The sequence below is a fragment of the Paroedura picta genome, chromosome 4 (assembly GCF_049243985.1).
Source record: "Paroedura picta isolate Pp20150507F chromosome 4, Ppicta_v3.0, whole genome shotgun sequence".
NCBI classification, from domain to species: domain Eukaryota; kingdom Metazoa; phylum Chordata; class Lepidosauria; order Squamata; family Gekkonidae; genus Paroedura; species Paroedura picta.
In genome coordinates, this window is record NC_135372.1 from 99,215,944 (window position 1) to 99,237,322 (window position 21,379).

The 21,379-nt window shown below is 43.1% G+C and overlaps 1 protein-coding gene across 7 annotated transcripts in view; it reads left to right on the forward strand.

Annotated features, from left to right (window-relative positions):
• The window catches only part of ATP2B4 (ATPase plasma membrane Ca2+ transporting 4), a 193,577-nt gene that overhangs the window by 92,644 nt on the left and 79,554 nt on the right, over window positions 1-21,379 (forward strand). For all 7 annotated transcript variants that reach the window (XR_013230447.1, XM_077334619.1, XM_077334617.1 and 4 more), the window contains exon 3: window positions 20,478-20,675. Coding sequence is in view for 6 of the 7 variants with exons in the window: in XM_077334619.1 (XP_077190734.1) it covers window positions 20,478-20,675 (198 nt within the window). In the remaining variant the exon portion in view is untranslated. The remainder of the gene's footprint in view (window positions 1-20,477; window positions 20,676-21,379) is intronic.

Below are 21,379 nucleotides of genomic sequence, written 5' to 3' on the forward strand. Positions count from 1 at the left end.
CCCATTTCTAACTCTTGATAGCTTGGTGGACTATGAAAGAACTACAAGGATCAGCAAAACCTAAGGCCTTGCGTAGAGTGATATTGCCTCTTAAGTGCAACAATGTGGTCCTGGGTGCCAGGCAGTGCTCATTTAAATGAGCCATATAAGGAAGTATGAGAACCTCAGAGATTGAGAAAGTTGTGCTAAACCCAAAGTTGCCAGGAAAGGTAAAAAGAAAAAACAGCACAGACGTAAGACCTGCGAGTAGAAGTAGCAAGGAATCCCTGTAAAATCAGTCATTCTCAAGGCACCACAGCTTCTCCAGGAATTGGTCTGAGTGCTGCTGTGCTTCAGGGGTTATGGCCTGGAGCCTCTGCTCCTGAATTCAAGACAATACATCTGCAATGTTGTTACTGACACCTGCAACATATTTTGCTGATAAAGTAATGAATGTCACTATTGAGGCAGGCAGGCACAAACCTGTGTACTTAGTGCGTGACCGCTAGTTGATAGCTCTAACCAGGTATTGTCACAACAGAACATAATGCGTTGATTCCAGAACAGGTCATGCGAAAGGACTATGGCCAACAATATTGGAGAAACTCCAGGAAACCCCTTAAGATGCCAGTCCCTGCCCAATGTGAAGGCCAGTGTTGTATATACCAATGACCAGCAAAATATACCTCAAACCCAAGCTGCCAGCTACACTTAAGTGAACCTATACTGTCTTGCAAGGGGATAAAGAAAACTGCCAGGTTGCAGCCCATTCATTTTTTCAAAGAAGTTAATCCAAACACATAAATCGTCCCCAGGATGATCTTAACGTAATGGTGAGGGGTAAAGATGTCAGCTGTAGACCTCAGTAACTGAGCACAGAACGGCCAGCCATGCATTACAACCCTGCATGCGAAATTGAGAAAGCCTGTAGTTCCTTTTTCTTCTTGATAACCTGGAGCAATAAAGCTTTCGGTGTGAAACTGTACTGAGTGAAGAAAAATGCCTGGATAAGTGAGTTGAGTTGTAGGGCCCCCAACAGAGCCAGTTTGGTATAGTGGTTAGGAGTGTGGACTTCTAATCTGGCTTGCCAAGTTCGATTCTGCGCTCCCCCACATGCAACCAGCTTGGTGACCTTGGGCTTGCCACAGCACTGATAAAACTGTTCTGACCGAGCAGTGTTATCAGGACTCTCTCAGCCTCACCCACTTCACACAGTGTCTACTGTGGGGAGAAGAAAGGGAAGGCAAATGTAAGAAGCTTTGAGTTTCCTTCGGGTAGAGAAAAGCGGCATATAAGAACCAACTCTTCTTCTTCTTCTTCAAGTTTTGTCATGTGCCAGTGAGACCCTGAGTTCAGCAGCCAGATTTTAAAATATGGATAAGTGGTTAGTGCATTCAGGAGACCCAGCTGTCCCTATGAGTAAAAAATCATCTAAATAATCTGTAATGTGGGTGCTGCTGGTATGGCCCCTAGTGTCTCATTTCAGAAATCAGCTAAAGGTTTCAAAGGTAGCACAGGTGACAGAACAACTCATGGGGGCACGGCTTTATCAACATACCAGCAGCCATTTAGTTTAACACCCAAAAGTCAAAAATGGGATAAGAGATAGAATTCAGATTGAACATCACACTTAGCCATGAGAGCTCCTGGGCCACATGATTTTTACCAGACATATGGCTTGGTCAAACAAAGCATAATACCCAGAGCAAAATTCAGACGGGATGGTGTCATTTACTGAGGAAACGTTAGGGTCTGACAATTGATGGATAAGCATAAAAGGACCCATAGCTTTTGGGGGGGGGAACAATCCCTAAAGGAGAAACTCTTAGGTTAGCAAGGGAGGGGACTTGAATGGACCAACCACTAAACCCTCCCCAGAATGCTCCTTGACCATTTTAGAAAAGAAAATCTCTAGCAGATTCAAGGTTAGCAGAATCAGTAGCAATTTGGTGCCATATAAAAGGGATACAAAAACCATAAGTAAACTCTTCCTGAAGCATACTGGCAACAGAATTAGGATAGGATGCTAATGTGGACCTGAATTTGGGATAGATGGGTATAGAAGCTAAAGCTAAATTTAAGTTTTCTACATAAGTAAATTTACTTTGTATTGTCAAAGGTGGAAGTGGTGCCCAATACTTCCTCCCTTTTGGCATTAGTATTGTAGGGACATCAGGCAGTCTGAAATGGCTGTTCACCACAATGCAAGCACAACAGCCTAGGATGAAAGTCAAAGCAGGCATCACAATTATGATCAAATTTGTACTTGGTACCATTACATCTACCCTGCCAAAACTTTGCCTAGGTGGATAAGACCTCTTCTCATATGCAGTTCAGCCTTTACAAGCTATATTATATCATTAATGAGGTCCAGCTGGAAAAACTCTAGCATGTGTGGAATCCTCTTCAGAGGATGACTCACCAGTCTCAGAGTCACTACACTGCCTCACAGGAGCTATGCCTCCTGGAACACCTTTTCTTGCACAATGGGCGACTCTGTAATGTGGTGTCCCTGGAATTGTTGGATGAAATGGATTCTGCCAGAGAGCCAGGCCTCCTTCCCTTGACCCTTGGCTTGGAAGCAACAGACGTCTTGGCCCGAATTGTTAGAACCTAATAGAAAACATTCAGATAATTGCTTTGAATGGCGCTGAAGCTAAAGGGGGGAATCAGACTGCTATTGGCAGCTGCCTTAGGCAGTTTTGTACTACTAAGCCTCTGGCCCCTGCTAGTTTTTGAAGGGGGTGCCCTGTGGTGAATTTTTTGAGTGATTTAGCAGCAGCAGAAGCCTTGTTGTGCTGGTTTTCTACTGAGTCTTTTTTGGATGACCTGGAACTAGGGCCAGCAAAGCCTTTTACCTTGTTACCAACTCTTTTGGGAGCCATGCTTAATGCTTCGAGGACCACACTAAATTAATTCACAGTGAAACAACTTAGTTGTTCCATGTACAAATTATCAAATTAGTGCAGTGTGCACTTAACAACAGGAACAGTACCCTAACTCGATTTGCTACATATACATGTGTAAAGACTTGTTTATTCTTATTATCTAAGTGGCCAAAATATACTTAAGCCTTCTACATTAACCGTAATGTTAATAGTAGCATAATACTTAATGTTAATTAATGTTAAATAATGTTAATAATACTTAACAGTAATGTTTATAATAGAAGCTAGAGTGGGATAATATCAAAATTAAATATAATTCTTAATATAAAGGACTATGTATAAATGCCTGAATATAGGAGACCAGCTAGCTTGCAAAGGTGTAAATGGCCAGGAAATAAATGACTGCTGAACAACTGCAAGAAATGCTGCCAACCGCATGGTCTGAAACAAGCCCCAGGCAAAATAAAATTAAGGCAGCTAGGCTTCTGAACAAGTTCCCAAACTACCTATTATTAAAGTTTTATTTATATTTAGAAGATAGGTAGATGGACAGCCAGCCAGATATAGTTATATACAATTTAATTAGTGTACTAATAAATTAATTAAAATTCACAACAGCTATGAGTTACAAGGCAATTTCCCCAGCTGTTGTTCAGGATGCTTCCCAATAAAGCAAAATTGTGTTGGGGGGTGTTCTACTGGAACACAAAGTTCCTGCACTCTGCTGTATGCAGCTGATAATTGCAGAAACATGCCCTCCTAACCTTTGCTCCAAAAACAAAAGCAACCCCATCCCCTTACAACAGCAAGCCACTCACCAAATAAGCACAGCCCAGAAATGTAAAAATTACCAGAATGCTACCAGGTTCTGAAGCCAAATGTTGAAATCCTAATTCCTGAGCAGAGCTGAAATGGGTGTGTTGGTCTTGGGGGAGAGCCCCCAACTTTCCTCAAGCTTAAAGAGCCAACTCAGCTACAACTGGTGCACGCAAGCCAATGAAGCAGTAAGCGTTCAGCAAGGCCTTTGGGTTCATTGGTTCTCACCAGATCTCCAAGGCTAAGCTGGGTTGTACTTTGAGGGGACACTACCAGGACCAAGGTTGCAAAGCAGAGGCAGGCAATGGCAAAAACACCTCTGTTAGTCTCTTGCCTTTGAAACCCTGTGGCGTCACCATAGTGCAGCCGTGACTTTACACAAAGGCAGTGTGAGAACACAAGATTTATTCAGTGTTCTATCTGAACCAAGACCTTCAGTTATGTTTGTACATAACTGTACGACAAATTGAACATCAGCCAGAATTAAGAATAAAGTTCCAAAGGTACCTGCCCTGTGCCTGCAGTATTTTCACCAGACAGAGTCAGAAATTAATGTGATTCATTTTTATAGAATTAAAACTGCTCTTGGAGTGAGGGGAAAATAAATTAATGCTGCATTGTTCTATTCTTTCTCAGCTTCCATGAAGGATTGCTATACAGCCTTTATCAGCTACAGTTCTTTGTTTTTATGGTATTTCAGAATTAATATAAATCCAATCCTGGCCTGGCAGATGTGAATGCATATATTACAAGCATAGTGCAAAGGATGATGTTCACTGACTTTACTATGCATTCCTGAATATTATAGAGCAGATTTCTCAACCCTGTTAAGCCTGTGTGCTCATTTGATATTTTTGAGTCAGAACAGCTGGTCTTCCCTCACCAGACTTGCCTCCTGCCCCTTGCTAGTCCTTAACACTGCTCCTCAGCAGATCAGGGGAGAAGAAAGGGCAGGCAATGATCAGTAGTGTCTCAGCACCAATCAATCACTTCCAGTGCAACTCAGAAGTGTCACTGAAGTATTGCCAGTGATTGCCAGTCACCTCTGGATTGAGCCGAAAGCAATGTTATTGTCAGCAAGCCTCCCCTCCCCCTGAGTCGAAAACCCAATATGTATTTTACCAGTTTGGTGTAGTGGTCAGGAGTGTGGACTTCTAATCTGGCATGCCAGGTTCGATTCTGCACTCCCCCACATGCAGCCAGCTGTGTGACCTTGGGCTCGCCACGGCACTGATAAAAAACTGTTCTGACCGGGCAGTGATATCAGTGCTCTCTCAGCCTCACCCACCCCACAGGGTGTCTGTTGTGGGGAGAGGAATGGGAAGGCGACTGTAAGCCGCTTTGAGCCTCCTTCGGGTAGGGGAAAGCAGCATATAAGAACCAACTCTTCTTCTTCTTCTTCTTCTTCTTCTAAATTTTCATTTAATTGAAACATTCAGGAAGAGCTAATGGAAAGACTTGAGAGAAAGTGACTTGAGAAATGGGAAGGTGGAGAATGAAAGGTGGCAAAGGAAAGAGCACAGATGAGAACAAGGGAACACGAATGAGTTGAAGAACAGCAAAGAAGTCTAGACTAGATTAGAAATCCTCACTCCTAACCATGACACCAAACTGGCTCTTGATCACTAATGGGGTTTTCACAGGTGTGCCAGGGAAGGAGAAACTGGGAATTTATGAAATTAGTAACATCTTACCAGAGATCCTATTGTCTCAAGGAGAGGCATCCCTACTTTAGATGGGGAAAGAAATCAGCCTCTGCAATCCCATTAATCTAATTTAGTGAGTCCAGGAGAGGCCTGGAAACCTGGTATCTGGCTGGTGTCCATGATGGCTGCTCAAGAGCAGATTGTATACCTTTTATTTATTTTTCAATTTATATCATGCCCCTCTTGGCATGCTGGCTTGGGATGGCTTCCAACACTGCATCATAAAAATGTATACAGTAAAAAAAAAAAGTCGTACAATGTTATATTATTTTTAAAAGTCATCCTAAAACAATTATGCCAGCTGTATAGGCAATTTATTCAAGATTGTCTCGCTTTGGGGGGGGGGGCGGGATCCATATAGAGGGAGCCCAGATGGTGTTTAAACAAAGTTGTCTTGTTGTTCATTGGCCCCAGCCAAATGCCTGGTGGAAGAGCTCTGTCTTACAGGCCCTGTGGAACTGACCCAGTTCCATCAGGGCCCTTAGCTCTTCCAGGAGCTTAATCCACTAGTGCAGGGCCAGGACTGAAAAGGCCCTGTCTGAGGCCAATGTACTTCTTTTTTGCCAGGGATCACTGATTTGTCCATACTTAGTGTCCTTTTGAGGGGACACAGTCAGACCAGTACATAGATACACTGGGCCATGACCACATATTGACTTGAAGGTCAACACCAGCGCCTTGAAGTGGATTCAGAATTCAACTGTGAGCCAGTGCAGCTGCCTCAAGGCAGGCTGGATGTGGCTCTTCCATGGCGTATGAGTATGTAGTCATACCACTGCATTCAGGATTAGCTGCAATTTTTGGATCAGCTTCAAGGGAAGGCCCATGTAGAGCACATTACAGAAGTCCAGCCTGAAGGTGACCATCATGTAGATCACTGATGTTAGGTGTTCTGGTGCCAGGTAGGGCTTTAGTAGCTTTGGTGAAGATAGTAAAATACCAGTTTTGCTACCTTAGTGACCTGCACCTCTATTGACAGGAAGGCGTCAAAGATCACACCCAAGTTCCTAGTGGATAGCACAGCAGTCAACCCCACCGTCTTAGAGGGGTTAAGTTTCAGGCGGCTCTGTTTAAACCAGACTGTGACAGCTTCCAAACATCTGACAAATGCTTCTGGGGAAGAGTCCAGCCAGCCGTCCTTTAGGAAATAGAGCTGGGTGACATCTGCATACTGATGGCATCCCAACCCAAATCCCCAAACTAACTGGGCTAGAGGGCACATGAAGATGTTAAATAGAGTGTGAGAGAGTACTGCACCCTGCATTACTCCACAGGTGAGTTGGCAAGGGTGCAAATCATTCTCTCCCACAGTAACCCTCTGTTTGGGACCCTAGAGGAAAGAGATCAGCTACTGGAGGGCTGTCCCCTGTATACCAGCATCAGCAAGGCAGTGAGCAAGAAGCTTGTGATCTACCACATCAAACATTGCCATGGAGTCTAACAACACAAGCAGCACTGACCCACCTGTATCCAGCTGTCATTGGAGGTCATCCATCATGGTGACTAAAGTTGTCTCCACCCCATGGCCAGGACAGAAGCCGAATTGAAATGGGCTGAGACGCAAAGTTTCATCTTGGTATGCCAGGAGTTGGTCCATGGTTGCCCTTCCCAGAAACGCCAGATGTGAGACAGGATGGTAGTTGGCTGGATCCCAGTTCAATTATTTTTTTCCCAGTAGAGGTCAGACCACTGCCTCCTTTAGCCCCCTCAGGCAGTCAAGGAAAAATGAATTATCTCCCAGAGAGGGCCTCCTCTCCTCTTGTCACTTGTTTTAAGGAGCCAAGAAGGACAAGTGGTTGGTCTCACTGACATTAGCAGCCTATCCACTTCCACCAGTGAGAGCCATCTGCAGCCATCAAACAGCTAAGGGACCTCCAGTTCCCATTCTGTATTAAGCATGGCAGGAAGATCACAGTGAATTATTATTATTATTATTATTATTATTATTATTATTATTATTATTTCAATTTATTTCCCGCCACTCCCAAATGGCTCATGGTGGGTTACAGTGTCTTAAAACCCCATTAAAACTCCCATTAAAAGACTTAAAACCATCACAACATGGCAAAAATCCCCTTCGTACCCCCATTACTAAAAGGGGGGGCGGAGGAGAAGGAGGTCAATGATGTTAAGCCCGGGGGGGGGGGAGCAGTCAATGTACTGTGCCAACCCGAGCCTTAGCCATAGACCTTAATTGAGACCTTATCCACAAAATGGTTTGCAAAAACCACGCAACGAATCTCCAGTTGAGTACATATAGATGCTGTGGCCAACATCCATTTCTGCTAGACAGCACATTGCAAATTCAAATTTGAAGCTGTCATGGAAGGATGTTTTATGATTTTATATTGCTTCTAAACTATCCCTCAGAGTGAGGAGGGGTCTGGCTCCTAACACTTCTGCAAACTAGAACAGTACTATTGTGAAAACTGATCCGCTGTGATGCCTTATAGGTTGAAAATTATGTCTCCATATATCTCAACAGTTGTTAAATTCAGATTTCCTCTATGAAGGGGTCACAAACAGAGATATTTATCTATAGCATCCCATTTGACACCCACTAGTCCCTTTGTTTCAGGAATTTTAAAAAAATGTAGGCATGTGTGAAGCCCCATGCTGGAATTCCATTTTCAGTTCCACTTCCCCAGGCCAGAGCAGATTTCTGTGGAAAATCTGTCTGCCCATTGAAAATTCATTTGGCTCAGTTTGCACAGGCATTCCTTCAGTATTGTTAAATGCTCATTTCAGCAAAATCTCTTGATGCTTTTAGACATGCATTTTTTAACTCAGTAATGTATTGTGCCATGGATTGTCTGCAACAGCCAGTCATTCTTCAACATACATGTTCCAGTTGTGCAAATGGAGATGGCACCATGTGAAAAAAAATTACAGTATTGCAGATTAAAACTGATGTGGCTCTTGAGTTGGGTTGAAAGGAAGTATAGAAATGTTTTAAATAAAATAAATATTTTTTTCATAAGAATGAAAAAGACATCAAAGTTTGCAAAGGATTTAGAATCAGGGCTGAGGCACATCGGGGACACCTTTCATGGATGTTTTCTTACAGAAATGCAAAAATGTCTGTTGTGTATAGGGGCAGCTGTACTATAAATGGAAAAAACATATCCCAGTTTCTGAGACCAGCTTGACCCATGTTGCAATACTGCCCTGTGGTGCTGACAGAGAGACTGAGTCTTAGAATCATTGCAGCATGGCAAAACAGGGTGTGTTGGTATCTAGAGCTGGAATATGTTCTCTCCCATGAATTTGGAGTGAGGGCTGCTCCTCATTTATTAATGGTTGCTAACACAATTGAACTGATGTTCTGTATGGTCCTGAAAGAGAATTCGGCCATCATAATCATTGGAGTGCATGAAGACATGTCAACCGTGTTGTATTCTTTTCCCTTCTAAAGCAGAGGCCATTTTGTTGGCTTCAGTTGCCCTCGGTAACATTAATATTAATGTTTAACCATATTTGTCTGTCTATGTATCATGAGGGTGTCACTGCATTCATTATGTGAAAGAGAAAAGTTCTACTCTTTGGAGAGAGAATGCTACTGAAGTAACAGCAGATGTGAGAAGCAGTCACTGAAACAACATGGGGGGGGGGAGCAACAATTCTCAGTTGATTTTATATTGAACATTTTATCCCTTTAAGAAAACACATATGTGATACACCAGTAGTTAAAATATGAGAATACACAGTGCTTGTCCATGCTAGTCTTGCTTACAAGTGGATGAAAAGCTTAAGGTGTTTAGGATAGCTTCTGGAATTTTGGGGGCTGAATTATGAATTGACAGAAGCACATTTTATGTATTTCATTTATACTCTACCTTTCTCTCCAGTGGTAACCCAAAGTGGACACCTGCAAGATAGGTTTTCTCGCCACATAGGCAGGGAGGCAGAAATTAAAAATTCTTCCTCTTTCTCTCTGCAGTGAAACCCCAACTCCAGTTAGGTGACTCTGAAAGCTGAATTGAAAAACTATAAACCTCTCAACAATAACTTTAACTTTTAATAATGAAAATGGAACTCAGAAAGGCAGTACATTGGAAGAAGAATACCATCAATTAATGCTCTTAGAATGGATCCTCTATCCTACCCTTGATGAGTGTCAGGAGTGTCTTAACAGAACATCAGAGACAAGGAAACACTGGAAGGGTAGGAACAGTTAAAATTGTTGAGAGGTTTATAGCTTTTGATTCAGCTTTCTGAGTCACCTAACTGGAGGTGAGACTTCGCCATAGAGAGAAAGAGGAAGCAGAAGAAGAATTTTTAATTCCTGCCTCCCCAGCTATGCGGTGAGAAAACCCATCTTTCAGATGTCCTACCTTAGGAGAAAAGGACCCTTCTCAGTGAGTAGTCATTCTCCTTTCCTCCATTATTCTTCCTAGTTGCCAGTACTTTGTAATGATTTCTGCAGGGTTTCATGCTAGCTAGAGCTTTTCTGTTCCCTGGTTAGTGCTTTCTTTAATCCAAGCTTTCTCTTCTTGCACCACTCATGTGGTGCCCAGGCAATCATTGTGAAACTCTCCAGTTGTTGCTTTTGCAGGATGAGAGAGCCTGGGACAATTACTTGAGTTAACATCAGGACAGCCATCACCATTCTGCTGATGTCATCTAAGGCAGGGATGAGCATGAGCCATGAGACACATTTGTATTAGATGCAGGTCTCCTGATTGCTTCCCTGTAACTTGAAATGAGATTTGTGAGAGATTTGCCTGCATAGTGATGGTTGATTCTGAGACAGAGCGTTCCTCTAGGCATTAATGTTTCTCAGTTGTAGGAACATGAACTAGCTCCATGGAGGAATGCATGGTCGGGGTGGGGGGAGCATTTTAGAACTTGCTTGACTTGGCTCAAGTTATTTAACATTAACTCCAAGGATGGGTTAGAAACAGGAGATGCTTCTGTGTCTGTTTTTCCCTGGAAATCATTGCAAAAAAGAATGCTATGGATGAAGGTGTTACATTGGTTAATTAGCTTGAAAAGTAGTATCTCAAGATCATGTTTTCACATGTATACATCTTAACATGTTCTTGCAAAGGGAGTACTTTAAGCAAGGTGGTAAGAGGAGAAGCATGGTCTTAGACTACAAGTGGAGTATGTACCTATTCCTGAACTAATTGTTAATGTAAATATTACCAGAATGGGGTGCTTGGTCTCTTCCCACTTCTGAATATTTTCCTTCTGGAGAAGGATGTCCTAATTCACATTTACTGAACATGATTTGTCTTGTAAGGCAAAAATGAGGGATGTACTCTTGCTCATTCATAGAGTACATAATCAACAATTCAAATGTAAGGTACACTTCACTGAATTACATGCAATAGGACATTGCTTGGCTTGAGTTACATAGTATAAGCCACATAGTATAAGCCTGTCTTTCCCAACCGTATGCAAACTCACTCTCCCTTTGACCTTCCCCTTTGGTTCTCCATCATGGTGAGCCTTTTCAGTTTTGTAGCAAAACAATGGCATTCTGTTGTGCACCTCCTACCCCAAGTGAAGGGCTTCCTTCCTGAAGCTTCTTGCTCTGTCCCTGGCAATGTCTGCAAATCCAATCAGATCTATTTTCTGTCTCTTTTTCTGGCCTGACCAGAGACTCTAGGCCTGGAACAAATTGACTTGGGGAATGTCATTGCCGGGAAGGTCATGGATGATTTTATTTCAGTTTCTTCTTTGGGTGGATCTGGTAGCCACCTGTTGCCATTACCCCTAGTGCTAGAAAGTCATTTCAGATTGTGGTGGGCAACGTCTGGTTCATGTATGCCTGTGGGGAGGGAGTCCCTCTTTAAGCACTCTTTGTTCCCCAGCTACTCTGATTTCCATGCTCTTTGGATAAATTGATTTTTCTTTCACAGTGGACATTTGTTCAAGCCGGCAGGGTCCAGCAGCTTGAGAAGATTATTCCCTCTTTTTCCCTTCATCCACAGAGGGGAAGAGAAGAGAAGCAATAGGGTCTGGCAAGTTTTCCCAAGTTTGCGTACCTTCCTGCTGGGAACACCTAGCAGCATCCCACATGTCAAAGGAAGCAGCAGCCAGATATTTACACGGCCTGGGGCACTATTCTGACCGCCCTTGCTCAAATGAAGCATCATGGGAGCTGGCAAGTTCTGCCGTTTTTGTATCTTCAGAGACAGTTGGGATTTTTTGTGACTGCTGCACTGGAAAAGCTTACTGAGCTAGAATGACAAATATCAAGAAAACAAATCTTGATATCTCTAGAGCATAGCGCTGTGGGCAAACACTCAAGAGATGTCCTCAATTTCTCTCTCTTTCTGTATCAAAACTGTACTGTTTAATTGGGGGGAAGTCGTGTGCTATCATGAAAGATACTATGCATGCCTAATAATGTCTGGCTACCTATTAGGTTTAACCCCCTTGATGGTGTTGCTTTTGATTACTACCATATATGATACATAGGACTGTCCTTGAAGAATCTTTGGAAGTGCCTAATGAATGCTCGTCACCCATACTTTGAAGGTCTTAATTTGTTCACTGTTTGTTTCCACACACAATTTCAAGTTGAAACCTTGACAAACATTTATATTATGGCAAAAGCATCCTGTCGCACGCTTATGATGGTATATGAGATGGCGGTGAAGGTGGCTAAACGCAAGTTTTATGCTGCATCTATCATGTCCACGAGCTCACACCTGGCTCAATTCTTTAGGGTAGTTCGATCTCTTACTGCCCTCAAGGAAGGGTGTCAAAATTTGGTCAATTGGACTTTGGCTATGAGGCATTAGAGAGCTTTTTTTGCGGATAAAGTCTTGTTGCTCCGCCTGGACCTTTCTGCCATGATTGATACCGAAAGGGAGGGAGGGAGGTAGTCTTTTCTATTCTAGCACCCTGACTATGAAACTCCCTCCCTTGGTGTTGTCTCCTGGCACTTTGTTTGTCATCATAAAGTGGGACAGCAAAATCTGATCTGTCCTTTTGAGCTTTTGATGGTTTACTTTATTTACTTGCTTAATATTGTTGTGTCTGGAGATTCTTTCTCACTCAGGGGTGGTCCATATGGATTTAGTCAGCTATTTTGGAACTAATCTTTTTTTTTTTATTGGTTATAAAGTTTATAGATAGATCCTATAAATCTCTGCTTGGTGAAAGGTGGAGTACCAAATCTAGGTGGCAGGGAAAATATATTTATCTCAAGTTTTTGTCAGTTATCCTACTTGTGAACACTACTGTTATGTAGCTTTTAGGTTGCTGTTTGTTATCTTGGTGCTATTTTAGGTAAATACTAATTATCTGTTCATGTTAATTTTTTGCTTTATCTTGCTGTGTTATTGATTTATCGTTTTAGTACTCCAGCATTTTTATTGTTTTGTAGTATTTGTGTCATGAGCCTTTTCATAAACATTCACATAGAGTGTGCAGGTCAGAAATACTTGTAATAAGTATACATGCAAACAGTTTTGTCATTTACTCTGCCCTAGACATGCCTTTGTGGAAAATAAGTGGAGTGAATTAGGTGCCGCAGTCACTAGTGTTGCTCTTGAAGAGGAAGACCTGTGTTTGGACTTCAGTGTGGTGCAGTGGTTAGAGTAATCAGACCAGGCTCTTGGGAAGCTTGGGTTCAGATCTCGACTCTTCTCTGGAAGCTTGTTGAGTGACCTTGTGCCAGTATGTGTCTCTCAGCCTTTTTGTGAGGATAAAATGGAGAAGGAGAGCACTATAAGTGGCTTGTAGAGTATAAATAACAATATGTTAAAATAAATTTCAACTCATCTTTTGAAATTTGTAGGGTGCTCTTGATTTGGGATTGTCTGTACCAGCATTGTTGCAAGTTTGGCATTTCTGTCATGAGTTTCTTGGAAGAGATGGATGGGTGTGTAACTCTAACACATACATAAGATGGTATACTGAATAGGGATATAATAAAATCCGAGTCCAGTAGCACCTTTAAGACCAACAAAGATTTATTCAAGGCATGAGCTTTCAAGTGCAAGCACTCTTCCTCAGACTAAGAACTCCCTCAGCATCCACTGTGGCCATGCTGAAGCAGTCCTCAGGTGTATAGCTGTGTTGGTCTGAAGCAGCAGAACAAAGTTTGAGACCAGTGGTACCTTCAAGTCCAACCAAGTTTCATTCAAGGAATAAGCTTTTCTCTGCATGCATGCTTCTTCAGTTATCCAAGCTTGTACCTTGGATGTGACTGTATGATGGAAAGAATAGACATCTCTCTGTGCATGAGAGTCTTAGAGAGAGAATTCCTGGCAGACTTCTTTTATGTAGAGCAGTGGTCCCCAACCTGTGGGCTGCGGCCCGGTGCCGGGCCGCGAAGGCCATGGCGCCGGGCCGCAGCTCCCTCTCCCCGCCCCCCCCCCCGCAGCTTGCGGCCCAGGAAGCTTCTTACTGCGGGAGGGGGGGGAAGAGGCCGCGCATTGTGCATGCATGGCCCGCGGGCGCAGCCCGATGCGCGGGCGTGGCCCACGCGGGCGTGGCCCGATGCCCTGCCGGTCCCCAGCCTCAGAAAGGTTGGGGACCACTGATGTAGAGAATGCTGGACAAAGTCAGCAGTGGTAGCCAGTTATTTCACTTGTGCAAAAAGTTGATTAGTTGATGCCAGCTGCTGGTCAGTTTATGATTTCTACTATGTCACATGAATGCCTGAGTCAAACCACTGATCTGTCAGGGTCAGTATTGTCTGCTCTGATTGGCATCATCTCTCCAGTGGCTCTTCACAGTTTTTTGTATAGCTCTATAGTGGCATAATGGTTAAGAGTCGTGGCCTCTAATTTGGAGAGCCAGGTTCCCCACTCCTCCACATGGAGCCATCTGGGTGAATTTGGCTAGTCACAGTCCTGTTAGAGCTGTTCCCACATATCAGTTTCTCTTAGAGCTCTCTCAGTCTCACCTACCTCACAGAGTGTCTGTCATGGGGAGAGAGGGTAAAGGCAATTGTAAGCCTCTTTGAAACTCCTTCAGATAGTGAAAAGCAGGGTATAAAAACAGCTCTTCTTCTACCTGACCTTTCAGTCCCATAGATTGAATCTGGTACCTTTGCATGCCAAGCAGGGCCTCTACCACTAAGACATGGCCCCATCCCATTAAACAGAAAGATTAATCAACCAACCTATTTGTATTGTACAATGTGGGCTAGCCCTTCACATTCCTAAAGCCAAGATAATGATGCTTCATTGGAAGCTCACTCTCTGCCACTACCTCCATTGCTGTACAGAGAGACTGATATAAAGGTAGCTCTGACTTTATACCTAATTTGCTGCTTCATGTAAAAGGCAAAAGTGCAAATAAATGGAATTATTTGGCCAATATGTAGTTGGATTGAAGCAGAGAAAAGGTAAGAGGAGAAATGTGGGAGCTCAGGAAAAAATAACTTCTTCTCTTAGGCCTTTTCAGAAATTTAGGGGGGAAAACTTCTACAAAATAGGGGGAAAACATAGGGGGGAAAACTTCTCCAAAATAGTTTCCCTTTTGGAATGAGAAAAACCTTGTCTTACAAAGAATTTCACTCATTGCAAATGTGCAGCACAAGAGAGTTTGAGAACTTTCCTAATTTTTCCATTAGCAAAATTATAACATTTGGGGGAATATTGAAAAAAAAAACTCATACTCTCTTTCTATATATAGGCAATATTTTTGTTTACATGTAGATAATTTTGGCAACAATTAGTATGTTATGTGTTTAAATGATAACATGCCATTAAAGTATTTTCAGTGTTACAAAGTTTAGCTTGATATCTGAACATGCTAGCCATTCTTCGTATTGTCATTCTCTGAGAGGGTTGCAGTTGAAATAATACACTCTGTTTTGTTTACTACAAAAATTGTTTTTGACTTTCAGATTTTATTTCTTACTACTGTCATGGCAAAAAATTAAAAATACATGTGCTTTGGTGGCATAGGGTACAGCAGTTTGCAGCTCTTTCTCAAATATTTGGTATACTTGAAAAGTTTCTTATAGAAAAATGAAGATATTTATATTTCTGAAGTCTGTAAATATGTATATGCACGTAATACAATTTTATAAATTGTTATAAATTGTTTAATGTTAAATCAGTAAAGGAAGTTTAGGCAAATAAGTGTCACATATCTGAATCCCCCCCACACACACACACATTTGTGCCCCCGCTAAAAATAATGGCCATCCCCCCAGTTTCAAAATTCCTGGAAATATTACATCTCTATTTTTTCTTTAGGAATCCATCTCTTCCCACAGTCCCTTATATGAAAAAGAATTCTTACTTTCTTACTTTCAGAGTCTAGCTCTTTGTTGAATTAATTGCCACCTTCCTCTCACATACATATCACCCTCAGAGAAAGCTGAATATTTCAAGAAAACCAGTTCCCCTTTGTATCATTGCCTCTCCTACTCCATCTGCTGGCTCAGCTGCATCTCACATCCCATCACCAGGGCTGCAGGAAAGGGGGAAGAGGAAAACTTCTGCATTCCTAGCATCTTATGTGATTCATATAGTACATGCTGGTGTTCCTTGGTTGTTTCCAAGGGCTGCTCATATGATTTAGAGGACATTGATAGCAAGGGCAACTTTGGAGAGATGCTGTGGCTCAGTGGTAGAGCATCTGCGTGGCATGCAATCCCTGGCATCTCTAGTTAAAAGGACCAGGTAACAGTGATCGGAAAGATCTCTTTTTGAGAACTTGGACAGCTGTTCCCACTCTGAGTAGGCAATTCTGATCTTGATGGACCTGTAGTATAATTTAGTTTAGCAGCTTTGTATGCCTGTATGCAACTGATATTCCTTAGATATATGTTCAGATAATTCATGAGTTAAAAATTCCAGTGTGGAAAACATGAAAATCTACTAATGCATCAATGCAAAGATGTTGAGCTTCTCTTAAGGCTGTTGTACATTCTAGTCTCATAAGCAAACTTTACAGCACTTAGCCAGAAAAATAGTTTGGAAGTACAATTTAGGGTTGTCAGGACATGTCTAGCAACTGGTGGGAGTCGAGAGAGCCAGAGACTTACATCAGCATAAATATCCCTAGGATGATGATGTCACTTCCAATTTAACCATAGAATTTTGGGTAAACACTAGAGTGTCATCCAACATGATGATATCACCTCTGGCAATATCTATCACCCTGTTTTGCTTGGCATTTTCCTCCGATTTGTCCAGCTGAGTGATGGTGGGCAGAGAGGGCCACCCTAATACAGCTTCCACTGGGAAGTTTCCCTTAGAAGCCCTCCATGTATTTATTTTATTTATATTTATATTTGAGCTTTTATTCTACCTTATCTTGACAGACTCAGAGCAGATCATATCATAGGTAAAATTACATAAATAAAATTCTAAAAATGCAAAAAAATAATTATTTAAAATTAAATTTTAAAATGTCATAAGATTAAAATGCTAATATTGCCCATAGAAATTTGTCTACTGTATGGTGTGAAGGAGTCATAATAGCATAACTATCACTGGGGAATGTATCTTGATGCGGACAGACTGAAGTAATTGAATTCAGATGTCTGATGTCAAGCCCCAACCTTAGGCCTGGTGGAACAATTGCATGCCCAGTGCAATTGTCTGAGGTCCCGCAGGGTTTTGATTCCATTTAGCAGTGTTCCACCAGGCCGAGGCCAGAGCCAAAAAGCCCCTGGCCCTGGTTTAACTGCCTGGGGCCAGAGAACTGAGCTGGTTCTGGTCACTAGACTGTAATGGCATTTGGGGATGTAGTAGGAGAGGTGGCCTGAAGATCTAATTCAGTCCTCAACCTGGAACCAGTGCAGCTGGGAGTGCACAGGGCATAGTTGGGCTCTCCAGTGGGTCTCAGTAAGCTCATCAACCGCATTCTGGACTAGTTAATACTTCCAGATCAACTTCAAGGATAAGCCTGCATAGAGGTTGCAGTAATCCATCTCGGAGGTGACAGTTGCATGGATCACAGTGGCTAGAGTGCGTACTGACAGGGCACTAGTTGCCACACCTGGCAGAGATGATAAAAGACCTGGTGCGCAACAGTTGATAATTCTGACCTCCATTGATAAATGAGTTATCCAGTGTCACACCCTGGCTTTTGACAGTTGCTGAAGTTGTTAGTTGGACTCCATCAAGATCCAGAAGTTGTAGCAGTCTATCTGGGGCATGCTGGTCCAGCCAGAGGACCTCCATCTTAGCTGGATTTAACTTCAGCTGACTCCACTTGAGCCAGTCCTCCATAGCCTGGCCAGAGAATCTTGGAGTGTAGATGGATGTCTACCCATCAACATATATAGCTGAGCTTTATCAGGATATTGTTGACACCTCAGCCTGAAATTTTGGATCAGTTGGGTGCATGTAAATGTTGAATAACATCCAGGAGAGAATATTTACTTGTAGGATGCCACATATTAGGACATGCTGCTGGGAGGTTTTCTTCCCTATTGGTTCCCCCTGTCCCCAACCTTTGAGGAAAGATTGCAGCCATTAGGGGGCTGTAGCTTGAACTCCCTCTTCAGTTAGAGGTTGGGCTAACAGCCCATGATCAACAGTATTGAATGCTTCTGTCTAACAATAACATCAGCACTGATCCACCTAGATCCAGCTGCTTCCGGAAATGGCTTGTGAGGATGACTAATGTTGTCTCCACCCCATGGCCACATTGGAAGCCAGACTGGAATGGATCAAGAGCCAATATTTCTTCCAGGAAACTCCGTAGCTATTCTGCAACCACATGTTAACCAGCTTACCCAGAAATGACAGATGTGATTCTGGGCAGTAGTTGGCTGGGTCAGATAGATCCAGCGCTATGTTTTTCAAAAGTGGCCTGACCACAACTACCTTCAGTCTCTCTGAGAAAGGCCCTATAATTAGAGACAAGTTGATAATATCCCAGAGGGGGCCCCAGATCTCTTTACCACCAGTTTTCACTAGCCATGAGAGGCACGGGTCCAGGGGGCATGTGGTATGCCAAACAGCTGCCAGAGCCCTGTCCACATCGGCCAAATACAGCACATTGAAGTGGTCCAAATTAATTAACTTTTAAACTGTGACCAAAATGAATTGTGCAAACTAGCATTCACCTACTTCGCCTAATGCTTTTCTGGTATAGTTAATTTATTCTGTATAAAGTTTTTAGAAGGTATTTTTGGGCCCACTGGATGGACCACATGGAGCTACAGAATTGCTGAGGCTGTTGGACATGGTTATTCAGTTGGACAAGAAACCAGGATGGGGAAATAATCATATCCATGGTTCCTCTATATATTTGTGAGACGGCTCTGTGGGAGGAGTGTGTCCCGGGCATCCACGAGTGAATACGGACCAATCAGGGTGCGGGCAGCCCATACGCCCGCACCCTGATTGGGCCAGCCCCTACACCCACCTCCCTCACAGTGTGCCTATTATGGGGAGAGGAAGGGAAGGCAATTTTAAAACTGCTGAGAGAGACCTGAGGCCTGCTGGGTGCCTGTGGGTCATTCCCAGGTGTAACAAAGCTCTCAGCCCCACTTCCCTGACAGGATGACTGTTATGGGGGGAGGAAGGGAAAGCGATTTTAAACTGCTTAGAGACACCTGAAGTCTGCTGGGTGACTGTGGACCATTCCCAGTTCTCTCAGACCTCTCACAGCCCCACATCCCTCACAGGTTGTCTATTATGGGGAGATGAATGGAAAAGGTGTTTGTAAACCGCTTTGTGACTCCTTTTGGTAGTAAACAACAGGGTACAAAAATCCAGCTCTTCTTCTAAGGGGCAACCATGAAAGAAGCATGTGGGTACATAACATTATAACAGTAAAAACATGCAGACAGAAGGAGCAAGGCCACAGAAATTGGAAGAATTGGTTGCCATGTAATCTCCCCCAAAGAAGAGTCTCCAGTCTGATTTTTCCCTTCACATATCTGAAGACATGGCTCTTGAAAACTCATCTGTAACCACTATGCCACAATTCCCAAAGGCCAGTCCTCTCCCACACTCAACTAACATTCCAAACCACAGGTTCTTGACACCCATCTCTCCACAGTTGTCCTTATTTTTATCCTGGCCTCAACCATAGGCCTGGTGGCAGAGCACCAGCAGCTCTATCAGGGCCCGCTTCTCGACCAGCAGCTCATTCCACCAGGCAGGAGCCAGTGCAGAGAAGGTCCTGGATCTGGTTGAGGCCAGTCAGATTTCTCTGAGGCCAGGGTTCACCAGCAAATTTGTATTTTCACCAGCAGATTTTCATCACCCGGTGCTTGCACAGGGGATACCTTTACCCGGATGCTACGTTCCCACAGTAAATGTTAGATTCCATGCCTGTAGTTATGTACATAAGTTTCCTGAATGCTAGTGCTGTCTAGGCTATGATATAATCTGAGTTATTTCACATACCATTTCCACATTGGGAACTTTGCTGCCCCAGCTCCTGTGTGGGAACACAAATCCGGAGTGAATGCTCCCCCACGTAGCAGGGGTGAATGCTCCCCTCACCAGGCTGAATGCTCCCCCAAACTCCAGTCTGCAGCCCAGAGTGAAGCCTCTAGTGTAGAAATGGTGACCCTTCCATTCTTTAGGTGCTGCAGCTGGAAGGGAGAATCAGCATATCATCTCTCCCCTCCCCCTGCACTACTTCCCTGTCCTAGTTCATCCTTCTTAGTGGCAGTCCCCCGAACCAACCTCCCACATTGTTCCTAATCATCCCTGGTGTTCAGGAGCAGCTTTGGCAGGGTACAACATGCAATAGGAAAGCAGCAAAAATCCCTTCCACAGATTTGCTTTTTTTATTGTGTGTGAACCAATCCTCAGTCTTTGATCTTCTGTAGATGGTATACACTTGCTGATAATGTGTATTTGCAGGCAGCTCCTGTTTTAAGAAAGGATACAAAGGACGTTTGTAATATAAATAATAAAAGTTGTGGGAGATAAGTGACATGTGTGGTGCTGTAGTTAGAGTGTCAAACTATACTCTGGGAGATCCAGATTTGAAATCCTACTCTACTATAACCTTATTGAGTGACCTCTCAACCTAAACTACCTTACAGGATTTGGGGGAAAATAATGTGGAGTAGATGACTTTGAGTCCCCAGTGGGGAGAAATGTGAGGTATAAATGAAGAAAGGTAAAATAAAACAAGGCTGAGAATAGAGTGATAATATTTCTGTGACATGTTCTCCTTTTCTTGCTTCTAGGCCTGTCTGGGAACCCTGCTGATCTCGAGAAAAGAAGGCAAGCATTTGGTCAGAACTTCATCCCACCAAAAAAGGCCAAAACCTTTCTACAGTTGGTTTGGGAAGCGCTTCAGGATGTCACATTGATCATCTTGGAAATTGCAGCCATAATCTCCCTGGGGCTGTCTTTCTATCGCCCTCCCGGTGGTGACAATGAACGTGAGTAACTTTTTACCCCTGTGTGTACGTAGCATAATGACTCAAGGCAGGCCTCCCATTCCTATACAAGCACCTGGCACAGGAGGGCAATCAGGAGGCTCACATTTTCTATGCAGTTATTATAGCATCCTACTTGCATGTTTGTCTCATATACCTGCTACAATGTGTAGGACCCCAGGTGCACGTTGGAACTGGTCATGAAGGTAGGTGATGCTGAGAAGGGCAACCAAACTTTCCTCTTTTAGAACGTCTAACTGGAGCTGTCTTCAAGGGGAAGATGTATCTTCCTATAGTGAGCAATTTCTTTGAAATGAATGATTCGTTCAGTACATCAATCCCATTTCAAGGCATAGTAATCTTATGCTCCCAAGAAATGACTGATGTTGCCCATTAATCTGTGCTGATTTTTTTCCTGTAGTTGTAAATATACTTTTATATTCTCCTTCCTTACCTGATTAAACATAGATATTTTCCTCAATGAATTCCCTAGCTGACTGACAATGAATTCCCTAGTTTTCCTGCCCAGTTTTTCACATGCCATCAGTCTTGGCACAGTAGGCCTCTCCCTCTTCAGCTTAATGAAATAATACTGAGGAGCAATATAGCATTAAACTACAGCTTGATCAATTAAAGCAGCTGCTCGTAGTGAATTCAACATGCTCTGGAAAAAGATATTTCCTTTACCTTTCTCAAGTACAGTTGTT